General features: G+C 46.5%; 1 protein-coding gene across 2 annotated transcripts in view; it reads left to right on the top strand.

Annotated features, from left to right (window-relative positions):
* The window catches only part of ATG16L2 (autophagy related 16 like 2), a 920,492-nt gene that overhangs the window by 664,848 nt on the left and 229,913 nt on the right, over positions 1-25,731 (top strand). For both annotated transcript variants that reach the window (XM_069640243.1, XM_069640244.1), the window contains exon 15: positions 20,292-20,450. In XM_069640243.1, coding sequence (XP_069496344.1) covers positions 20,292-20,450 — 159 coding nt within the window. The remainder of the gene's footprint in view (positions 1-20,291; positions 20,451-25,731) is intronic.

Genomic DNA, 25,731 nt, shown 5'->3' with positions numbered 1-25,731 from the left:
TCGCACAAGATGGCCGACAACAAAGGAAACGAAACTGGATCACCCGAAGCGGCAGAATAGAGACGGCAGCCACGGGGAAAGAATGATGATGGCAAAGTGGAGACGGAGCGAAACCCCTGTGGCGGTGAGCCTTGTGTCGCAATGGCTTGTGTGCTGACCCGGAAGGCAGGAGCCTGGGGGGAGTGGGGGTGCGAACAGATAGACCGCACCACGATAGGCACGGGAAGCGCTCGCTCGGCACTGATGAGCAGCAAGCTGCGGCGAGAGGCGGCGGATGGTGCGACTGCTTGAAGATCACTACAACAGCCGATAAGGGTGGAAAAGACGGTTGGGGAGGCACGCGGAATGCTGAATCGCGATAGAGAGGCCCAACGAAGGCCGCAAAATGTCGGCGTGAGGGGCCGTGGGCAAGAATAAGAATAAACAATCCACAATGGATATTTTTGCCAAAACACAACATTCTCCTGCGGCCATCGCACCCAAAGGCCCGATGGTGCCAGCAGAGGGCACCACAGCGGCTGATAATCATCAGATTTTAGAGGCCATCACGGAGCTGAAAGACTCTTGGGGGGGGGTTGCGATGTTGGACCTGCGCACTTCCCTGGAGGCTAAAAAAGAAGCAGTGGGCATTGAAGTCTCCCTGCTGAGGCAAGATGTCAGGGGGCTGGCGGAACGAACAAGCAGCCTGGAAGGTGCGGTGAAAACTAACACGGACACCAGCACTAACAATGCAAAGGAGATCCATGTCCTTAAACAACAGGAGGCTAACCTGGAGTCTCGAGCGGAAGAAGCAGAAGGGAGAGCGAGGAGAAACAATATTCGCGTGGTGGGCTTGCCGGATGGTGAGGAGGGCCAGGACCCGACAGACTACGTCGAGAACCTACTCCTGCAAGGAATTGGGGCTGGCAAAATCTCACAGGGATTCGCAGTGGAGCGTGCACATAGAGCCCTTATGTGGAAGCCGAGACCAGGGGCCCCTCCACGGGCGATAATCGCCAAAATATTGAACTACAAAGACCGCAAGAAAATACTGGAGTACTTCCGAAAAGGTGGAACAATCGAAAGGGCCTGGAGCACCATCACGGCGTATCCGGACTATACTATGTTGGTCCAGAGGCAACGGTACAGCTATGTGACCATCAAAAGGAGGCTGCGTGCGGCTGGGATAAAATATATGCTTCTGTACCCTGCGAAATTGAAGGTGATGCACAAGAGCAAAATGTATTTTTTTGACACTACGGAAGAAGCAACGACGTGGCTGGATCTGCAGGGCTGCCCGGAACAAGACACGGAAGAGACCCAAGAGGGACGTGATAAGTGACTGGGATACGGTATGCATACTGTTAAGGCGTCGAGTGAGCATCCCAGGGGTGCCTAGACGAAGACTAAGAACAATGGGCGCGGCTGTAGGAGCCTGATATTTTGATAAAATACCGCTGACTGGAATATAGTGGCGTGTACATATATTCAAATTGTATAGCAATGTGTAGTCAATCCGATGCGCCATAGGAGCGGCAGGGCGAAAGCACCCTACCCCCCGAATTATAGTTGTAGTAGTAGTAGGTTGGCCACTAGGGCGCCCTCACCCTGCCGAGCTTCAAGTACAGGCGAGAGCCAGAAAGAGCTAGATGCGGGAGAGCCTGAGATCCAGGGATGGAGCTGGGCAACAGTTGCGGGGTGTGATGTTGGGGAAGGGACGGGAGGCGGGAGGGAGGGGGAACGGGAAGTTTGGTGTGTTTTTTGTTAAAGGGAATTTAGAATGGGATGCGAGCCTATACAGATTGGATTGGAATTCAAAGTCAAACTGCACCTGTGGGAGAGGGAACGGAACTGTAACAGGCCATGGGGGACCTTAAGTTACTTACATGGAGCGTGCGGGGGCTCAATAGCTACTTAAAAAGGAACAAAGTTATGTTGTACCTGCGCAGGCAGAAAATAGATATTGCATTGCTGCAGGAAACCCACCTTACACGAGAGAGGATGGACACGATCGCAGGGAAGTGGAAAGGGGTGCTGGTGGGCTCATCGTACTCTGCCTATGCAAGAGGAGTGCTTATATGGGTGGCACCACATGTCCCTTTTCAGCGATTGCAGGTGGTGGTTGAGACAGACGGGAGGACGGTTATGCTGAGGGGACTGGTGTAGAACAGGGAGATAAGCATTGTTAACACGTATGCCCCGAACCAGAACACATCGGCTTACATTAGGACATTGAGTAAGAACCTGAGCGTACGCGTAGGAAGCACAGTAATCTGGGGAGGGGACTTCAACTGCGTATTGAACCCGAGGGTGGACAGATCGGATGGGAAGATGGATAGACCGGCCCCTGCAGCTAGGGCGTTACAGACATTGCTGGATGACTTTGGGTTGGAAGATGCATGGAGAGTGTGGCACCCCCAGGAAAGGCAATATTCACATTATTCTGCCCCACAGCAGTTATCAACGAGGCTGAATTATGTCTTCGCATCGCCTGAAATGATAGCGGAGATTGCACATATAGAGTATAAGGCCAGGGTCCTCTTGGACCACTCGCCCCTGATTCTAGCATGGCAATACTGCCCCCCGAGAGAGAGGATCCCGACATGGCACCTACGAGCGGAGGCGTTGTGGGACCCCTTTTTTAGAGAGGACTTGAGGGAGGAGAGCGTAAATTATTTTGAAACAAATTCTGGGAGCGTGGACTCTGCGGGAACACTATGGGAGGCCTTCAAAGTTGTCATGAGGGGAGTGGCCATAGCAAAATCAGAGGACCTACAAGGTGGGGTTTTGGCTGAACTGCAGGAGACGGAAGAAAAATTAGAAGAGGCCTTAAAGGGCAGAGACGATACAGCGGAGAAGCTAGAAATGATACTTTGGCTACAGCAAAAATGTGAGGAATATTGGCAGAGATTGTGTAACCTTAATTATAAAAAATACATAGAGAGACAGCATGCGGGAGGTGATAAACGGGGGAGACTTTTGGCGTGGTTATATAAGAGTGAGACCCCCAGAGTCACAATTGGAACTATAGAGAGAGAAGACAGTAGCGTAGAGGACACCCAGGAGGGAGTTAATCAAGCGTTTGTGGAATATTATAAAGTATTATACAGAGATGATGGGGAAAGTAGCCGTGCTACGTTGGAAGAAACGCTTGAGGATATGGGCTTGCCCAAGATAAGCGAGGAGGAGAGAGAGGAACTAGACACACCGATCACCTTGGAAGAATTGGGGGAGGTGGTGAGGCAGCTGCCTACTAGTAAAACCCCAGGGACAAATGGGCTCCCAAGTGAATTTTACAAAGTGTGCATAGAAGAGGTCCTCCCCCCACTGCTAGAGATGATAAACGAAGCGTTCGAGACGGGACGCTTACCGGAGTCACTGAGAGAGGCTGTCATAATACCTCTCCCCAAACCTAATAAACCTGGGCACAACTGTGGTTCCTATAGACCCTTGTCAATGCGGAATCAAGACGGCAAGATATTAACTGCTGTTTTAGCAAATAGACTGAAGAAGGTTATTAGCAAATTAATACATCCGGATCAACCGGGCTACGTACCCCATAGAAACATTACCAATAATCATAGGCGACTCCAGAGAATCATTGAGTTTGGCAGAGAAAGTGATGAGGAAATGGCAATTGTGTCCTTGGATGTGATCAAGGCCTTCGACTCTGTTAAATGGCCATGGCTACTGGGGGTCCTGAAGCACTACGGGTTAGGGCCTGGATATGTAAGGTGGGCGAACATTTTATATAGCGAACCGCTGGCTAGAGTTAAGACAGGATATGTGATATCGGAAAGGTGGCAGCTCAGCAGGGGTACTAGACAGGGATGCCCGTGGTCTCCAATGCTCTACATACTGGCCCTGGAACCTCTAGCAATATATCCGAGGCAGCAATATGACACCATAGGCATCAAGGTGAAAGTGGAGCAGCATCTGATCTCCCTATATGCAGATGACATGCTGCTGTACGTGCGATTCCCAGAAGAAAACCTCCAGTACATTCTAGAAGTGCTCGGGAGATACGCTGTGCTGTCCGGCATAGCAGTGAACCCCCAGAAGTCTAGCTTGTTCCCATTAGGGGGGTACATGGGGATTCCAGCGGAGCGGTTACCTGTATTGAAGGTGCCGTGGGCGGTTAGCACATTTCGGTACCTGGGGATAGACATATAACACACCGTGGAGGAAGAGCATAGGTGCAATACAGAAGTAGCCATCAAAAAAATCGAGAAGTGCATGCATTTTTGGGCAAAGCTGCCCTTGGCGAAGATGGGGCGGGGAGCAATGCTAAAGATGGTGGTCCTGCCAAGGCTCCTACACTACTTCGAGAACATACCGTACCTGATTCCTAAGAAGTTCTTCACCAAATTGAATAGCATGTGTAGGGACATTTTGTGGCATGGCACGCGAAACCGTTATGGAAGCATCAGAACTTCAATGACAAAGGAGGGATAAAGCTGCCCAACTATGAGGCGTACTATGTGGCAAGCCAGTTGCAGTATGTTGCCAAATGGCTCTCTGACGAAGAGACCTCTGAACTTAGGTTGTTTGGGCGTGATTGTGCACCTTTTTATTTCAAAGAGATGATGTGGCTACCCAGGGCGGAAATGGTGGGGCGCCCTAAAATGATGCTACTGGGGTGGAAGGTGTGGCGCAGGGCATGTCAAATGATGGAGGACCCGTCCCCATGCTCACCGCAGATACCATTGGTTTTATTGATGGGGGCAGACGCTCAGCTACGAATGATACTCAGGAACCACTGGGAACCGGCTGGGGTGGCAACAATGGGTGATATTTGGCAGGAGGGCTCTAGTATTACTTTTGAGGGGCTGCGGGAAGAAACTGGGTTGCACGAGGGCCAGTACATTACGTATCATAGAGTGGTACAGAGGATTAAGAGAACATGGCCTGAAACTGTGCTGGAGGAAGAATTAGACGCCACCATAGACGTGATATGTGACATAGCTGAGGGGGGTCACGAGATTTCCAGACTGTATGAAATGCTGATGTCTAAAGTGGGGAAGGAGGTCACGCAGTTGAGACTCGACTGGGAAATGGAGGTCGGGGCCCCAATGGGAGACAGGATGTGGGAACGGGCGCAGGGGTATCGTTGTTTAGAAGCGCGAGGCTGAAACAGATTCATGCCCCAAGTGTGATGAGGAGAACGCGGGCATGGTGCATATGTTCTGGTCATGCCTGATCATAGAGCGATTCTGGAGGGGAGTGAAAGAGAAACTGGAAGAAAAAGGGGTCAAGATAGTAGCGGATACAGTGTGGGCCTGTCTGCTGGGGGGGTTCCCCAGACCACAGAAGCTCAGGCATGTAAGTAAGCTGAGGGATCTGGCTTATGTGCTTGCAAAAAGAAGGATTGCCATGGGATGGAAGTCATGGCATGTGCCAAAGATAGAGGTGTGGTGGAAAGATTTGCAAAAATGGGCGGAAGCCGAAACCATGGCATGGCAAGAAGCGAGTAGCACAGTGGGGGTGGAGGAGAATGAGTCCCTGATGGCTTGGAAATCATTGATAGCCGAACTGTTTGGGTCATTAGCTGACCCGGCGGAGCCTCTAGAGGAGGGGACCGAACCACCGGTTGCGGAAACTGAAGGTTTAATGCAATAGACTCGTAAAGGGGAGTGGGTTAGGGCAAGTAGTGGTTAAAAGTTAAGAAAGTGTAATGAAACTGTTGGAACATGCATTGTTTGTTTGGTTTGTATTGTTTGGTTGTTTGTAAAATTCAATAAAATCTTTTTTTTAAAAAAACCATACCACCCTACTCAATCGTCTTCGTGACAACCTCGGCATCACTGATCAGGCTCTGGCCTGGTTGACCTCTTTTCTCTCTGATAGACCCTCCGAGGTGCAACTTGGGTCCTTCCTATCTTCCATCTCCGTCTCCACATGTGGTGTTCCCCAGAGGTCTATCCTCTCGCCCTGGCTTTTCAACCAATACCTGGCAACTCTCGCTTACTGCATCTCAATGTTCTGCTCAACTTTCCAGTGCTATGCTGACGACACCCAACTCATTTTCAGGCTTCCTTCAGCCTCCTCCTCTCCTTCCCTCATCTCCGATTGTCTGATCGCCATTCAAAATTGGTGTGCCGCCAATGATCTATGTCTAAATGCCAACAAGACTGAGATCCTCCTTATTGGTACACCATCTCCATCCTTTCCTCTCACTCTCTGGCCGGCCTCCCTTGGCCCTCCTCCCACCCCCACTTGCGCGGCTAAGAACCTTGGGTTATCTTTAACTCTGCACATTCCTTCTCCGCACACATCTCTGATGTCTCCAAAAAATCTAACTTTTTACTCCACCTCCTTAGAGGTACTCTACCTTTCCTCTCCTTCCCTCAAAAGCTCACTGTCTCCCAAGCTCTGGTTCTTTCCAGACTGGATTACTGTAACATCCTCTTCCTAAATTTACCTGCCTCCACTCTCCGCCCTCTACAACTAATCCAGAACAGGACTCTGAGACTTGTCCTTGGCCTCAAGCACTGGGATCGTATCTCTCCAGCCTTAAAATCCCTTCATTGGCTCCCAGTGGATGCAAGGATTAAGCCCTCTGCATTGTCCACAAGGCTTTCTGGGGCCTGGGTCCAAAATACCTTCAACTATCCCTCCATAAATACCTCCCCTCTCGAGCCCTTCGCTCCATTACTTCAAACTCCCTCAGGGTTAGTCGTTTTGCAAAAACACGAGCTGGGGGTAGATTCGGCTGGTGCCTCCCTTTGGAACAGCCTCCCGGCCACCTTGAAACTTGAGGAAAAACATCTTTGGTTCTGGAAACTTCTCAAGACCTTCCTCTTTGCCTCTGCCTTTGCCCCCCTTCTCCCCTGTTGATCTGTTTCTTCTCATGGCATTGTGCACCTGTCCACCCCCTGTTCTTTCGGGCCCAGGTATCTGCTCACCCTGCCACCCTCTGCACTGCCTCCAGGGCACCATCTGCACTAGAGTTCTGTATCTGTACCCATACAGTCCCCCTCCCACTTTTCCTCTGCACTTATAAGATATACCTTTCTGACTAACTTTCACCTGCCACTTGCTGGCTGCACTACCATGGTTTAAAGCCCTTATTTATTATTTATTCTATTTAATATTTATTTATGTTTCCTCTCCTCTGCTTCGCACTTTCCACTCCCCCCCACCCCATCCACTTCTCCCCATTTTCCTTTCCCTTGCACTTTCTTAAATGTCACTGGGCCTAGTAAGATCGCTGTTTTCTGTTTTTTCTTTGTTCCCCTCCTTTTCTGCCTGGTCGCGCTCTGAAACACTTGTGTACGAGCGCGATATAAATAAAATATAATTTCATTTAGTCCATTGATAGTGGGGCAGGATAGCGACACACCACTGGTGGCAGGGTGTCTGGGGCACTTTTTTACACTGCCCCCCTCCCCAGGCAGGGGTTTTTTGCATGATACTGCCGGCAGCGGAGGGAGCAGGAGCACTCATACAGAGCCGCTACCCTCATGCGCATCTGCCTTGGGCATGTGCTACTGGGTCTCCTTGCTCTGGAGATGCTGGTTCAGTTCTCCTTTTCTTTTACCACATTGATGTGGCAGAGAACACCCCTTTTCACCCAGTGCTCCACAGGGCAAACTTTTCCTTTTTCCTTTTCTTACCGTAACCGCAGCTTGGCCCGGGCACAAATGGAGGGCGCCAACCAGAATGGCACTTGCGGTTGCACACTGCCGCTGGTGTGGGGCCCGCTCCTGTAAGGTGAACTCGGTTGCCACACAACTTTTGCTTCTCTGCCCTGAACCGGAGCACACAGAAGGTATCTCTCTCTCCGCCCAGCAGTAATTACATTCATCACCTGGTGCACAGATACGTGACTCCAGCACAAGCCCTTATCAGGGACTCATTTCTTAAAAGGGGAGCACACAACACGTGTTTTGAGAGCCCACTGAGGAGTACTTTTTAAGTCAGCTTTAAGGTGGGTGGCTCGCAATCCGAGTATCCTCTACTAGCACCAGCAGCAAGGGATCATATTATTTCTGTGGCTGCATTGTGTATTAGTGGGCTATACCAGCACCAATCTCATTATGGGCAAGAGTGATAAGACCCAACGCATACTCTCTATTGAAGGAGGAAAAGTTATGAAGAACCCTAAAACTCCTGTTACGGTCCACCCCTCATCAGGGACTGCTGATGATAAAGTGGCACAATCTATGCACTAACTTCTACTATACCTTAAGGCTGCTATAGGTAGAAATTGACACGAAGTTGGACGCTCTAACTAGTAAGACAGATTTGATCCAATTCCGTCTGGATAAACATGGCGACAGACTTGATGAAGTGGAAAATAGGATCTCACAGCCTGAAGACGCGGCAGCATCATACTCTTCTAAGATTAAGACATTGGAGGTGTCCCCGAAGATCATATCCATCAAGAATGAAGATATGGAAGTGAGTTTATGGCGTAATAATATTTGCCTGGTCGGGATAAGAGAAGCGCAAGCGACTGGGCGAATGGAAGAATTTGCACAGACCATCTGTAAGACATTTTTTCATCCAAAGGAGTTTTCTTTGCTGTTCGTTGTGGAAGGGGCTCATAGGATTCCTGTGCTCAGGCAAGTACTGGGGGCTCCGCAGCGTCCTATTATTGCACATTGTGAGGTGTCAGATATGAGAGACAGACGCAAGGTTGTTGTATTCTTAAGTAAAGACATTTTTATTAAATAAAATGTGGTTGGAAAAAAACACCTCTCTAGCCGTATTCTAAAGAGGACATTTCCTACCTAGAAACTAAAACTAAGGATCTGTCTGTGTCAGGATGTCAGAAAGTGAAAAGCCTTCCTTGTGTCCAAAACAACCTATCCCTACCTTCACACTTACAAAAATACAAGGTGCAACAAAATGTCTTTCGGTGAAAGTTCTTGTATCTTGGCAGATTACCTGGTATACTCCCCTGCCATGAATCTTTATACAATTTTCAACTGCCTGGTGTACTTGCCTGCACGGTGTACTGACCTGCCAGGACTTCTCTTTAGGATTCTGAGATCACCCGCTGTACTCTCCTTACAGGAATCTTTGTACCATTTCAAATGCCTTGTATACTTGCCTGCTAGGACTTCTTATGCGTTTCACAGTTCCTTGATATGCCACAATAGCATATGCCATGTGGTGCTTGGTATATCTATCTGTGGTAATATTTTGCTCAAATGTACTTGCTCAATCTTCTTCCCCACATTGGCATCTCATGCATCTCTATTGGGGTTTGCCTTTATACTTTGTCTTGTCTGCCTTCAAACATTCTTCTTATGGAATTGTGGCTTTAGACTTTGCATTGGTTGCATTCGAACACACTTTGCCTTTGTATATTTTCTGCATCAAACATTCTTCTTATGGGGTGTTGAATTTGTACTTTGCCTTGACTGCATTCAAACAAACTTTGCCTTTGTTTTTTTTCTGCATTAGGACTCTTGTACCATTCAATCACTCTTTGTAGCGGTTGTCCGAACGCCCCAGGTTTCCAGCTGCTTAGGGCAGGCTCACCGGTCTTTTCCAGCGTTTCTGACATTGCGCATGCTTCTGCGTTATGGTGGCTTCTTCTGCCTTCCTGGTTGGAGTGTGCGGATGCTGCGCCAGTACCCGACGTGGCTCTGTGGTCCTATGCCAGCTTGCCTTCTCCGCCCGGGATAAAGTCTGCTGCCTTGCCAAGTGACCGAACCTCCAGGAGCTCCTGCACTGCTCCTGGTGTCTCCATGGCCCTTCTTGCTCGCACGCAGCCTCTCTCTGCCTATCCCGTTGGCCTTCTCTATGCCTCACTAGCTCTCTCTGTGTGCCTCACTCTTTGGAACCTCAGTGTGGATGTCTCCTTCTGCACTGCTCGCTGCAACTATCTCCTCCATAATGCAATTGCAAATTTTCAATGTCCCGCTCATTACATGTTTGGGAAAACAACTAGTCTGCATGTTGTATTTTGAGCTCTTGTCACTTTGCACAAACTGCCTTGACAATAGGCCATTAAGAACTCTGGTAACAGAAGATCTTCCTCATGGGGAAGGGAGAATATTGTGACTCCTCCAATGAAATCATGACATCTCCCCAGTAGTTGTCTCCTCCCATGTGATCCTATCTCATATAACCGCCTCTAGGGTCAGTATCAGGTAGCGGCTGCCATCCCTTGGCCACAAGGGAGGAGATCACCGCCGGGGAGTCTGTGATGGCTCGACTGGATTCATCACAACGTCTCCTCGACTATCAAGACATAGAAGCAGCTCCACATTTTTCTGGTTTTCCTTCAGCGGTCCAGGCATCCAGGAGGACTTTTGCTGGGGTGAGACGTCTCCTACGAGACGATATTAGATAAGTTATGCTAATCCCTGCTAAGCTATGGGTACAAGATGATTGTAAGGTCCACTTCTTTAGTTCACCAGAAGCAGCTAACACATTTGTGGAGAAGCATAAGAAGACGCTGCCCAGAAGGGGACCGAGCTCTGGAGTGGGAGATGCAGAGAACTGTGATAATGTAAATGGCGGATCTTGACTGGTTGTGCTCTTTGAGATGTTTCTACCTTAAGAGATTGCACGGAATGCTGGGGCAGGTCCAAGCAGATCAAGGTTTACAACCTAGTAGGAGACATCCTTTGGGGGTGATGCAGACGTAATTTACCTGTACTGGAATAATATTCATGTCCGTATTGGAGGCGCGCAGGCACCCCCTGCGTTAATCGCCTATAGTTGTGTTGCGGGGGTGGAGAGGTTGTATGTCAGAAAATTTGGGTTTGTCTGTTTTGGTGGGGATGAGAGGTGACGTGGTGGAAAGCAGCTTTGTTGTTGGGAGTTCTTTTGAGTGTACCATAATGAGGCTTGTATATATGTGGAAATGGTGAACTGACCTGGTAGGAGCAATATTCCACGCACCCCTCAGGGATCTAATTACCAACTGGGTATGGTCAACAATGTACGAGGTAATGGCCCCTGGAGAGGGAGAAACTCTGAATGTTCCCAATGATAATTAAGGTTTCCAACTGGAATATTAGGGGAGGCAATCATCTGGGGAAGACTAGGCACCTTCTTTTATATATGAAAAGGCTTCACATTAATGTTGCATTCCTGCAAGAGACACACCTCATACAATCATCTGAGGGTAAATGGGCTTCACAGTGGGGGTGTCGGATATTATTCATCCTAGTCCACGTATGCTAGGGGAGTCGCAATACTCATTCATGGCTCTCTCCGGTTTCGCATGCAAGAGGTGTTGAAGGATCAGGAGGGTAGGGCTCTAATGGCTAAAGGTTATATCGTAGGTGTTCCTGTCACACTGGTTAATACTTGCGCTCCAAATTCAGATGATCCCACATTTTTTGATTGGGTGCTTTGTAATTTAACCTTGATGGGGGGGGGGGACTCAGTAGTGCTCTGGGGTGGTGATTTAATACCGTCTTACACCCATGAAGGATAGGTCCAATGAGAGTCTGATGAGACGATCAAGGGCAAGCAAAAAGATTGGGGACAAATGTTCCATCTGTAATTTAGTGGATATATGGAGGGTGAAGCATGGTGATCAGAGGGGATACACCTTTATTTCTGGGTTCACAATACAGCCTCTCACATAGATTTCCTATTGGACAACTGTATTACGATTGGGGGACTGGGAGACCCTCCCACACACCTTGTTAGATCACTCCCTGAAAACTCTGGGATGCGTGATAACAAATTTGAATCATAGGAAGATGACATGACGTTTCAAGGCTGAGGCTCTTAATGTAATTTTTCATCAGGAACTACGGGATGAAATATTCTCCTTTTTCCTGGAACCCCCCAACCCCCGGTCACACTGAACCAGGAATCAGGCTAGTTTGCAAAGGTATATATTTATTTATTTTTTTAGAATTCAAATCACAATATATTTTAATAGGTAAACCACAATCACCAATGTGGTGATAGAACACTAAATAGTATCTTTAATACACTAGGAATCAAGGAATGAGCATAAAACAAATGCATCACAGAAAATAATACTTTTGTGTTGGTTTGGTATAGATGGCACTATGGTTAGGAGTTCCCCTCTGCGTCACCCCTCAACCCACCAATAGTCTATTAAATAGATGTGAGGAGAGAGCAGGTATTTAGGAATAGCACCAAGCAAACAGAATATCACTCCCAGCTTCCCCCTTCAAACACAAGGGAAAACGGAATTGACTTTTCAGCTGTCAGGATGGCTTTGAAATTGTCTTTGGAATTGACTGAGCAAAAACACCAAAGGTGGTCAGAAATACTTAAATTATTATAAATTCCTATGGGAGCTGCTTTGAACAGTTGTACACAATCACAAACAATGAATTAGTCAAAAGAAAACATTTGAAATCTCAAAGTCCCAAATCGGAAATAATCTAAAGCTAATACACACTTGTAAAAACCTTTCAGAATTTCAATTCGCTGCAAACGTTTCCTTGCGCGATATTCGCTATAACGGGTGAATTGCACTGTTTTGGGTTCTATGGATAGCTAAGGATATCAGAAGTAGGAGTTGAAATTTCGCATCTATCATACAAACTGATGGAGTTATAGAGGTTTTAGTAAAGGTTGTTTTTGTAAAATAGGCGCGAGAATGGAAAACAGAAATTTGGGTTTAGAAATGACAGATAGGTTTTCTAATGCTATATTACAGACTACAAAAAGGAGAATGCCACACAGGAAGGTCATTGACGGCCGCTCATAACAGTTTGTGTGTGATACTCTAGTTTCCGTTTGGTTTGGGAATTACTTTTCTTAATCAATCAATAAGAAGTTAGGGTTTAGGAACACATATGAGAGAAGGGTCAGCACAAGGATAGTTCTAGCAATACTATGATTCTGAATTAAAGATGGGATGGGTTTGAGATAGGGATCAAACAATGCAGATATATTAGGGCCACTTTTCTTCCTATTAATACTCACAAAATAAGTTATTAAATTGGACCATCAGTTCTGGTCATGGATTGGATCTGGTCTAGGAAGAAAAGCACATCAGGCAGGGGATTGGATCAGCTATGCCGGTCACCGGATTTGCACGGAATCTGCCCTCCTTGTTTGTGGATATTTCAATCAGCTGTTTAGCGAGTTCCTCAGGCAAGCCTTGTGGTAGCCAGCCAGAGAATTTCAGGATACTAGTTTAAAAGGCCTTCTCACAGCGCTTCACTGGGTTGCAAAAATAAGTTTGAGGATTTAGGCCTTGCTGAAATCAATAGTTCTCTACTGCTTTGCAAGAGTTTTGGCATCTGATCTGGAAGGATCTTAAAGCTGGATGTAGAATGCTGGATCAGAGTGCTTCGCCAGAATTAGGAAAGTGAGTGGATCAGTGAGTTCCTTTGTGTTGTCAGCTGTCTCTATCCTTCTAAATGACATCACGAAATGAGTGTATGGGCCGGCTTAACTAAGCTTGCCCCTGTGAGCTGGGATTGGATCTAAACCTCATCTCTGCCTTGCAACTGAGTAATTGGATCAAGGCTGGATGATGTCACATTTTATGGTTGGCTTTACAGTTCTTAGAAACCTCCCTTTAGCTACTGGTCTCAAAATCGGATTTCATCCCAAATACATATTTCTACATTGGTCACCTTTACACAAATCACACACAAAGATGGCATATTTTATGTAGTAGCTGTTCATCAAAATCCTGCAGCTGTGGGATCTTGTTTCACCTTTCTAGAGAATTTTGTCCTTTTCCCCATGAACACATTTTCCCAATTTTCTGCAAATTACCACAAATGTGCATGTTCAACATGGGGATGTGTGTGTAAAATTTCACAATTCTAATATTAATACATTTCACATAAAACCACATATATTGCCATTCCTGTCCAGAACATGTTAGACGGTTCTGCCACCTCTTGAAACGTGCAGCCAAAAATTAGACCAACAGATATGTCCTTGGTATATTTTTCACCACTTTGAATCACAAGTTATGAGTCTTTAGAAATTGTTCTTTGTTCATGCTTAGCAGCAAATGGTCCGCCCATTTGTGTCTCTCTGCAGTCCAGGACAGCCCCCTCCTTGTTTGTCCCTTCCAAGAGCAGTTTACGACCCCCTTCACACCTCCGTTTCCTGGGCTGAAGCTCTGCTATTGTTCCTTCTCTTTCTGTAGACAAGAGTCTGGGCTAACCCACAATTAGCATCTCCCGGTGAGTTTCTGCTGAGAGGGTTTTCAGCTCACCCTGGGAGAAACCTGCTTTTCCAGTTCTTGCAGCTCAGCCAGGCTAATTTATTCTTAATTAAAATCCAGCAAAACCAAACTTATTGCATCAAATTACATAAATACATTACTTTCTTAGCTTTTAATCTGTGGGATCAAAAACACAACTAAGATCTGTATTCCTTTTAGCAACAATCATTTTTATGTTTGCTAAACCGGCAGACTTTTAGTTTAATACTTTTAAGTTTCATCAGGGGCTCCTCTGACAGCTGTCATCCAGAGGGAGCCCAAGGTACTGCACACAGATTTCGTCAGGGGCTGTCAGTTTACAGACAATCCAGTTTTTCTGAAGAAATGTTTTCCTCTTCACATTTAGGACTTTGTATGTTCGCACTGCTTCATAAGATTACATGAATTTTAGCGCCAAGCAAGATTTTGAGTGCAGTAAATGTCATTTATAGGCACATTTTTGAGTTTCAATTGCAAAGCGCTGCTTCTATCTCTGCACTCTCTTTGCTGGTCATGGAGCCCACTGGCACATTTTCTGCAGTGTGTGCTCTATCCCACCACCCATGCACCATGGGTGGCAGGTTGTGCATTCATCTTTTTGTTGTTGCAGAACGCGTTTTTTGTAGGTATTTGGCACACACAAGGGTTTTGCCGCCATTGCTGCAGTTTCTTTCACCATAACTAGCAGGGTGATGCCGCATAGCACAGCGGAGTGGGTCAATACATCCCACAAGATCTAAAAAGGACGACCAGGGGGGAATTGCCCTTTTCAACCCAGACCTGCGAACCCTCTGTGAAAGAAAAACGTTAGACCGAAAATCGCAGCTGACGAGTGGTATATCAAATGTCAGCAGTACAGGGAACCCCCCCGCACTGATTGCCAGGACGGGGAGAAACGGTTCTCGTCGTGGTACCGTCCTTGACTCCAGCTATGAAGGAAACGCCAACGAGTTCAACACAGCCGGTGAGTCGGAAGAAAATGATAGCGGACCGGACTGTTGAGCCCAAGGTTGGAGTGGCAACATTGTATATACAGAAAGAAGATAATAGACAGAAGTCTTTTGTGAGTGAAGTCTGGTGCCACGTGGGTGCTCATTCGAAGGACTCTAACCATTTGGAGCTACTAGGTCTACTCAAGGTCCTACAGGCTTTTCAGCTGCATCTAACAGGTCAAGCATTGCAAGTCCTCACAGACAGCACCACTGCCATGTTTTACATAAATAATCGGGGAGGAGCACATTCTCCAAGTCTGTCCAGGCTTTCCCAAAAAATTGGAAGTGGGCACTCAGGCTGAACATGTTCCTAGTCTCTCAACATGTTCCAGGGGAACTTAATGCTCTAGCAGACATGCTAAGCAGACATCCTCTACCAAAAGAGCACGAATGGCAACTCAACAGAGACATTTTAGTCAGTCTTCTCCCTTTGTGGTTATCCTTCTTTAGACCTAATCGCCACAAACCTAAACACTCAATACCCAGACTTGACATCAAGTTTCCCCAGACACAGTCCAAGGTGAACGCCCTGTGGATGAACTGGTCAAGGAAATTTGCTTATGCTTTTCCCCCAACACCACTCCTCAGCAGAATAGTGCACAAGATGCACCAGGAACAAGCCACACTGATCCTGATAGCCCCTATGTGGGCATGACAACCATGGTTTCCACATCTGCTCAAACTGGCGAAGTACAACCCGATCAAACTCCTGTGCCCCTACAACATGCTATCCCAGCACAGTGGAACTACACTCCATCCACAACCTCAGTCTATTAACTCTATTAAATTCAGCCTGGCTCCTGAAGTCAGAGTTTGGACCTCAAAAGTGTATGGATATCCTCAAAGAGGCACACAAACCCAACACCACGCACTGCTATTTCAACAAATGGAAAGGATTTGTTATATTGTGCTGATCAAAGGATCTAAACCCAATAAAATGTACCCCATCAATCACTCTATCCTAGTATTTAACTCCATCAAGGTTCACCTCAGCGGTTCTGTCCGCATACACGACTTAACAAAAAACGGTGTCCTGGCGGAAGGTTCCTGTTATTAAGGCTTTCATGCAGGGAGTAAAGAGACTTTACCCTCCAAATTCCAACCCGCTCCCAGGTTGGGATCTCAATGTTGTACTCTCAATGCTCATGGGTCCCTCACCTTTCAGCCTATGCACAAATCCAGCCTCAAACATTTAAAATACATTCAGCTTTCTTAGTAGCCATCACCTCAATAAGACGGGTCAGTGAGCTACAAGCACTGTCAGTGCAAGACCCTTTCTTTGTTATCCACAAGGACAAGAACACACCATAGGTTTTCACCTAAATTCATATCCAAGTTCCATGTTAACCAGTCCATTGAACCTACCCTCTTATTTTCAAAATCCATTCAACTCAGCTGTGAAGAACCTCCATACACTGGATGTAAGGAGGGCGGTTTTGTACTATGTAAACAAAACAAAACCGATAAGAAAGACAGATTAACTGTTTGTCTCCATAACTCCTGGCACTGTGGGTGATCACATTTCAACGAACGGCCTCTCCAAATGGATAGTTAAGTGCATACAGCTCTGCGATTCTCTATCTAATGAAAAACCTGCCTTACACATAAAGACCTCACTCTTCCAGGTACAGGAACTACTATTCATTGCAAGCGTCCCACTAAACGCCATTTGCAAAGCAGCTACTTGGAGTTCCATACATACCTTTACTCAGCATTACTGCAGTGACACAAATTCTAAAGCAGATTCATAGTTGAAACAAGCTGTGCTAAAACATCTATTTGCAGCCATACCTTCTCACAACCCACCTCCTTCTCCAGATACTGCTCGCTAGTCTATGCATAGCATGTGATCTAAGCAGATCCACAAGCCTCAGAAGGGATACATTGCTCGCCATAATCGAATTTCTGACGCTTGTATCTGCTTAGATTCACATGCGTCCACCCTTCCTCCCCTCTTGGAGTAGATGGTGCATAGATGTATTTCTGGCTTTATAGCTTCCTATCTTCTTTGTTGCGTCTGTACTCACGCTATACTTCATGCTACCTCATGTCAGAAACAAAATAATCTGAGGGACCTCGGCGCGTGAAGGACCATTGGTACAGTGGACGTCACACCAGGTATAGTATTACTGACACGCACAGTCGACGTCGTCCCTTTTCGAGTTTCGAAAAAATAATAATGTAATACTCTGTGACTACCACTAGATATCGGCCTACGTATACCATGTGAATCTAAGCATATACAAGCATCAGAATATGATTACAGTGAGTAAAGTATCCCATATATGCATAGATAGGGTGGCATAAGCCGCGCTATTGTTAAGGTGAAGCCTGTACATAGATGTTTCCCAGAATACTATTCTAATAATTTATTAGTCGCTTGACAGATTTTCATGAAACAAAATAGCTGTTTTTGGCCTAGTTTCATTCATTTTCCCATAGAGAAAAAAACTCATCGATTTAACAAGCGTAGCATGAAGACCACTGGACGGATTTGTACTAAATAGGAAACAGCTTGGGCACAAAGCGTCAGTTATTTCCTTTGCCTGTTTGGGGTAAATCCACAGTTTTTAAAATATTCAACAGAGAAGTGCTTGCCCCTTGCTCCCAATAAACTCCTATATATCTCCTATTGTGCAGCAGAGAGACTTATCAGAAATCAAAAACTGCCCTTTTTTATTTTTTTTACTTGATAGCGATTCCCGCAATAGTTCGGAGGGAAGCCGAAAACAAAAAATGCTCAAAGTGCTATTTGGAGCAGGAAACAGGATGCAGTTATATCAGGTTAGAGGCAGGAAAGGGGAATTGGACAACATGTGAAGTTTGGGGATTGGCTGGGGAGCCAGTTACGGGTTTGGTTTATTGGACAGACATTTCAAGATTACTGCGGAAATGTTGCAAAATGCGATCGGAAAAGAAACCGAATCACACGAAACGGAGAGTGACGGGGTCGGTAATGTCAGAGGACCAAGGAGGGAAAAAGAAATTGACGGGTGTGGGGCTACCAAGAAATGATGCGGACACATGATGAATGCCTGCACGGACAGGAAGACTTCAATTCTGAACGTTTTTTCTGTTATCATGGGAATCGGCACACCTCTACGCTACTGTGGGAATTGGAAATATTTTACTTCTACAGAGATCACATCTACCTGGCAGGGGGCAATGGATCTTTGGGGGAAGAAAATATTGTTGTAACCTGTATCGGCCATGGCCGGCTAGTGGAACCCGATGAAAACATATACAGTGGCCACGGCCGAAGGCCATGGCTAGAAGGCACCAGAGAAACTATAGTATAACAAAACACTTGATCTTAAGTAAAAAAAAACTGTAGTTAAGTGAGAGTTGGAGAGAGTTGAGGTGATCAGATTTAATGCAACAAAGCCCTTGAAATTCAGCAGATGTGGTAAGTGAGGACCATCTTAACTCTGCGTCCCCGCATTCCAAAGCCCATAATATAATGGAAGGGATTTACAGCAACTTTCAAATTTACATCATTGGAGACGCAGTTTAGATGGTCACCATCCACTGAATTTCAAGGGTTTTGTTGGATTAAATCTGGTCACCTTAACTGTGCTTTCACTGAATTTATATATATGCATGCATATATTATAGGGCTTTAAACTATTGTCCTCGACTTTTCCAAAAATGCTGTTGCTAGTGACTTTTGACTTGCTGGACATATTTGGATGAAATTCTTCAAAACAAATCCCTCACTCTATGCAGTCGTTTAAAAAAAATAAAATGAACGGATAAGGAGGCTGCAGTATGGAGATTTTTCAGAACTGAAAAGCTGTCATTTCTTTCTATAATGTAAGTGATTTCTATGGTAATCCAGTGGGAAGCTGAAAAAAAGAGCTTGTTGTACCTGGAGGAGTTAAGGGGAGTTTTTATATCAGGGTCGAGATGGGGAGGAGGCAAGAGGGGCCACATGGTGAAGATGGAGAGTTAGGTGTGGGTTAGGGAGCCTGTTTGTGTTCGATTGTTTTCGTCATACAGGAGCAATCTGCAGAGTTTCCGCTGAAATGTTGTAGGACATGCTCGAAAAAAAAAAATGTCACACAACCGTAGGAGTGAAAGGAAGTAAAAGGAGAGGGACTGAGAGGATTTCCTCAAGGGGAGGACCTAGAAAGGAGGATGGGCGGGGACATGGAAAGTTGCAGGGGGGATGGGGGAAACTTTTGAATTGTCGAGCTGTTTCTTTTTCCTGCAGTGAACTACCATGTAAATTCATGTGAGAACAAAGGGAGAAGATTGCCCAAAAACTCTTTGAACAATGTATGCTAAAACACCAAGTGAGTAAACATTTACGAAACAGACTTTAAAAGTGAACAGTAAAATAGGGTGGCTGTCGCCCAGGGTGCAACCTGGGCCAACGCCCAATGACTGGTGGGATCTGATAATTTAATTAGAAGGGCAATATGTGACTTGGCTGTAGGCACGGCCCAGTGATCATGGCCACAATCTTTAAGACAGCCTATTCATTCCAACACGGACAGTGGACACGGCTGAAGGTCCTGGTTAGTGACTCTTGGCCCTTTTCCCTAGTTGTTACCATGTGGACATTTCCAAAGCCGGTGGGATCTAGTTAGTTAATATTCAGAGAATATGGGCCGGGCCATGGCTGAATGTCATCTCGATTTGGCCTCTGCCTTTTTTAGTAATTATTCAAAATGGACAGTGGCCAGGGCTGAAGGTCATAGCCAGATGGACCTGGAGAAGCTATTGCATAACAAAACTATTGAAATGGAATTGAAAAACTTTATTTGGGACATAGTTGAGATCTTATTAATCGCAGCAAAAACATGAAGTTCGGCAGGTCTGGGGAGGGACGGCCATCTTCAATCTGAGTCCCCTAGTTGCTCAGCCCATGAGCACACACGAGATCACAGCAGGGATCAACCGGTACATCAAAAATGTCACATTATGGGGCATCTATGGAGGTGCTTCAAATTAAAATGATTGTCACTAAATTTCAAGGTTTTGTAGCAATGAATCAGATCATCTGTACTCTCTCCTAGCTAAGGTGTTTCTACTGAATGTATAGATAATATATTTAAAATATACATGTAAGCTATTGAGAGAGGTTTTTTGCATTTTTCTACATATAGACTGGTTTTGATGATAAGCTTTGTGTGTCATGCCTTCATGGAATTTCTGCTACATATTTTGGATCGTTTGTGTTCTTACTCCAGGACGAAACAATGTGTACATGATATTCGCCTGCATGGGAAAATCACCTCTCTCAACATCAACTACAACGTAACACAGCTGCTCAGCTGCACGCGAGATGATGAGCTGAATGTAATTGACCTGCGCATGAGCAGAGTTTGTTTGAACAGTAAAGTTTTCAGGTAATTGGGGAAGGTGCTGATATGGATGTTGGGGGTGGTTACTGATATGAGCTGTGAAATGTTATCTTCGGGGCATTGTGTAAATTTCATTTGATATGTTATACATTGCCTTTTCCTTGGTGACAGCACCACATAATCAGATGATGTTTTGCGGCCAGTTCCGTCCACCTGGGGAGAAATTACATTGGATGCTGACTTGACTTTTGTGACCCACATCCCGTAACTAGTATACAGTAGCACATGTTTGTTACTTCATGCTTGGCTTTGAAGAGATCTACCTGTAAGCACTTTTTCAACTCGTTATTATTATGAATAGCCTAGTGTGACGAATTGACAATGATAAGACAACTAGTCAGACAAATTTGTTTTCCAGCACTATAGCCCTCATAGATTCACATTGTGGTGGGTCAGAAGTACAGATGAGGTTCAACCATGTTACTGATTTTATTTAACTTAAAAGGGAAAGTAAAATTTCTCCAGCATGGGCTCTGGCATGGATTCACATGCTCATGAATATTCCCTGTCGTCAGGCTGGGAATCCTCGGTAAAGAAAAAATCAGTTTGTTTTGTTTCTGAACTGTCTTTGTACTAGTAACCAATCACTGGTCTCTGGGTCATACTGCCCCCAGCCAATGACTGCCCTCTACCTAAGCCCCTCCTCTGGCAGCCATCTTCAGATTTTTACTGCACGTTCAAGTGTTGGGGGTACTCGTGCTTTAGCTCTCGAGCTTTTATTGCGTTTTGCATTTTTTCGAAGAGTTTACTCTTATATTTTCGGTCAGTCGAGCCTCAAGCTCCATCGACTCTACTTCCGATCAACAGGGACCTGTTTTCTGAATTTTCTGCGCCCCTCAAGGGCACTTTTTCGTCGTGTTTTCCACTTCTCTGAGGATTCCAGAAGATCTTTGAGGCCTACACCTCGTGGACATGGCCCAGGACAAGGGAAGCATGACACCTGTTGGATCCAAGCTGTTCAGGAGCTGCCCTGGATGCAGACTTCAGAACGTCTTTGAGGATGAGCACTCTCAGTGCCTCTACTGCCTTCACGACAACAAATCACACGTGGAGAAGGACTGTGCGTTTTGTAAGAACATGTCCGAACGGACGATGAGGTACCGTCGTACTCGACTCGACAACTGGCTGGAGTGGAAGAGCCCAGCAGCAGGTGAGAAGAGGAAGAAGTCTGAGTAGTCTTCTAAGACCTTTGAGGGTGCTCCGGCGACGGGGGCCCAACAAAATGCAAAGCACCGTGAGTCCGTGGCACTGGGAGCGCTGATCAGTCGGGCTCCTCGGCTGCCAGGCAGGGCGCATTATCACCGACGCCATCAACCACGAGCCAACGCTCTGGCTGGGGGAAGAGGAAACCGGAGAACCTGGGTAAGCTTCGGGAGAAGGCCCGGTCGATCCCGACGGAGACAGCTGAGGGGGAGCGAGGCAGTGACCCTCCCCCCAAGGTGAAGGCCTCAGGCGCGCCCAAAGTCGCGAAGGCCCTGACTCACCCGGCTAAGGCCTCGATCGAGGGAATCGTGGCGGCCCTGGCGAAGCCTGCAGAGGCTATCCCAGTGGAGGCGACCTCTGGGCCTAGAGTTTCCTTGCCACCGCAGAGGGAATCCTCTTTTCAGCCTATCGATAAGACCCCCATGAAACCCCAGGCGGAGAAATAGGGGGGGCCCGGTAGCCGTTACGGACACAGATACCACCTCTAAAGAGGAGCTGCTGGCGTTGCAAAGATCCTGGACAAGAAGTTCGAGGAGGTCCGGACCTACGGGAAGGATCCTGACGAGGCGGACGAAGAAAGCGACGGTGGTGCCGTGGAGGGGATGGAGGATCCTACTCCCCAACCGTCGCTCCCATCGCAAACCGGTGCCTATGCCACAAGACAACTCAGGAGCGATCTAGCCAGAGCGCTGGATGTAGCCAGAGTGCTGAAGTTCTACGTGGACCGCACAAAGAGTTTTCGGAAGACATCACAGCTGTTTGTGAACTTTGGACCTGTGAACCAAGGGAAGGCCCTCTCGAAGGCTTCCATTTCCAGATGGCTCTCCGGCTGCATCATGCACTGTCACCGGTTGGCAAACCGACTGTTGCCCGGCCGTCCGAGAGCCCATTCGACCAGAGCGATCGCTGCTACCATGGCGTTCTTGTCTGGTGTGCCCCTGCTGGACATCTGCAGGGCTGCTACATGGAGGTCGACGCACACCTTCACGAGATTCTACTGCGTCGACCGGGATTCCAGGAAGGAGTCCAGGGTCGGCCAAGCAGTGCTGCGCAACCTGTTGGCCTGAAGGTGGGCCTGGTGAGGAGGTAAGAGTTGCTTAATGTTGAGTTGATGAAATGCTTAATGTTGAGCCTTTCCACTGCCTGTGGTTGTGCATGTGTGTACTGCTGTGTATTCTTCTATTCATGAGCATTTGAATCCATGCCACATCCCATGCTGGAGAAGGAACAAGTTACTTACCTGTAGCATGGGTCTGGCATGGATTCACATGCGAACCCTACCTCCTACCCCTCTGCGGCTCTTCTCTTGGTCCTACTGCCACTTTACGTGCTACCAAATCTGAAGATTGCTGCCAGGGGAGGGGCTTAGGTAGAGGGCATTCATTGGCTGGGGGCAGTATGACCCAGAGACCAGTGATTGATTACTAGTAGAAAGACAGTTCAGAAACGAAACTGAAACAGATTTTTTCTTTACTGAGGATTCCCAGCCTGACGACGGGGAATATTCATGAGCATGTGAATCCATGCCAGACCCATGGACCCATTCTAGAGAACAACAGTTACAGGTAAGTAACTTGTTCCAACTCCACACTGTCCCCAATCTAGGTGTTTTCCCTACCTAACCAAAACTACATCAGGTGCTTGTCAGTCGTCGGCGAGTCTCTGAAATAATAACTGTCCTCTGTCAATCTCTAATCTGCTCTGTCGCTACCACTATTCAAAAAGGGCTGAGATACAAGAGAATGACTCCTTTCTCCTGTAATATGCTTCTCAGCAATGGTTACTTTAATAGTCAATCTTTAAGTAGATCCTGGTCACTGCTTTAATCAGTTCACATAGTTCCAATATAGGGTTTTCCAATCTTTTTACTGCTTGGATTTAAGGCTTGGCTCTTCCTTTTTGAAAGGCTTTTCCTCCACCTCTTGGCGTAGGACACTCTTTATGCTTTCCTGATTTACTGTCCAGTTTCTCTCCTGGTTGGGCCAGTCAACAGCACTTTCCTGGCTTGGCCAGTCAACAACATTCTTGACAAACTTCTCAGTTTCTTGACACTTCCTCTTGGTGTCAAAATATAAAGGTTTATTCCAACAAAGATTTTCACTAGGTTTATACTCTCCATTGTCACTATACTCTCCACTGTCACTGAGACAAGTATGATTAGGCCAGTGGTGATTCACACTTAATTCTTCTTCTTTAGTATTACTTGAATGAGTGTACTTGGACCAGTAATGATTCACATTAGGTTTACATGTCTTTGGATCACTGGGACGAGTATGATTGGGCCAGTGATGCTCCCTACTTAATTTTCTCACATCAAGGTTACTGGGAATAGTATGATTCTGCCAGTAAGGTTCTTCACTTAATGTTCTTACTTCAATATTACTGGGACGAGTATGATTGGGCCAGTAATAAGTCACTCTTGACCTTTACATAAATAGCCCTGTGAATATTGTACTTAATTCTGTGCTCTCGGGGAACAACAAGCTTAAGCACTAAGTAGGGGGCTCCTGCTTGATAACTGCCAGGAGAGCCGACAATGAAAGGAAACAGATGTATTTATTTATTTAGCATTTATGTAGCATGCTAAACTCTTAGGCATCAAGGCACTTGTACATATAATACAAACCGCAACAATGATAGTGTGAGAAATAAACACTGAGAACAAAGAACATTACATACAGAGCAAATTAACTAAGCAATAGGTATTTTTGCTTGGACTTCTTGTTAGTTACTCATACAGTGTGTTGATCTTTGGATAAGAGTCATGTTTTGAGGCCTTTACGGAATACCCAGAGTGAAGGTTCAGTTCTTATTGAAAGTGGAAGCGCATTCCACTGTTTGGCTGCTACAACTGGGAAGCTGGCGCTACCAGCTCTTTGTATTCTGAATATTTGTATTGAGAGCAGCTGGGTATGAATGGACGGTGTGGGTCTAGTGGATTGCGGTTTCAAGAATTCTCTGGTGAGGTATCTAGGCGGAGAGTCGGCCAGGCATTTGTGAGTTATGGACAGGGTTTTAAAAAGAATGCACTCTCGCATTGGGAGCTAGTGTAGTCTTCTCCTGGCTGGCAAGATGTTATCCTTCTTTGGAATGTGTAAGACCGCTCTAACAGTGTTACTTTGAATGATCTTCAGTTTTTTTATGTTAGATGTGGTGGTTCCTGCGACGAGAGCGTTGCAGTAGTCTAGTCTTGAGACAATGTATTTAGGGAGTGCCAGGGCAAGTGCTGAGGGTAGACAGGAGCTGGATCGATTGAGTGTGGGAGGTCAGGGGCGCCGAGGATGCATGAGGGCCCAGGACACCAATCACAGCAACTGTGAAATTAGCTGAGGAGAGTAGAAGGAAAAGAGGAAAGTCTTGAGGAGCTTCCGGAATGTAAGAAAGTCCTGCTCACGGCGCAGAGGGAGGGGGAGGCTGTTCCATAGGAGGGAGCCAGTAGAGGAGAGCGATCAACCACCTACCCTCTGTTTAGCAAAATGCTTTACATACAAAGAGTTGGTGCCAGAGCAACATAGAGGTCTAGAGGGAGAGTATTTAGTGAGATAAAGTTGAAGATCGTGTGGGCCTCGGACCAGACAGCCTTGTGGATGATGCATAGGGGATTTCAATTTAATCTGTGCAGCAACCGGGAGCTAGTGAAGACTTTTTAGGGCAGGAGAGATGTGGTCCCTGGGCTTAAGGCCAAGAATATGTCTCGCTGCCCTATTCTGGATTAGCTGGAGGGGTCACATAGTGGAAGAAGGTAGATTCAGGAGGAGGCTATTGCAATATTCAAGCCTGGAGAGAACCGGGGCTCTGGTAACATTGAGCCTCTGGGGGAAAGTGAGAAAAGGGAGAATTCCTTTGAGAAGGAAGAGCTGAAAGTGGGACTTCTTGTCAATGTCCTGAGTGTCCTGATTGCGAGGGAGGGAGGAAAGAGGATGACTCCAAGTTTTCTGGCTTCGGAGGAAGAAGTATGGGGAGAGCCCATGGAGGAAGGCCAGAGTGAGGTGAAGAAAGAGGGAGCAGGGGACCCAATGGGAAGGATCTCAGTTTTACAGGCGTTGAGGCAAAGATCTTTGGA

This window comes from Ambystoma mexicanum, chromosome 7q (assembly GCF_040938575.1).
Source record: "Ambystoma mexicanum isolate Mex_15411 chromosome 7q, UKY_AmexF1_1, whole genome shotgun sequence".
Taxonomy (NCBI): Eukaryota; Metazoa; Chordata; class Amphibia; order Caudata; family Ambystomatidae; genus Ambystoma; species Ambystoma mexicanum.
This window is presented reverse-complemented; position numbering and strand designations above follow the sequence as displayed.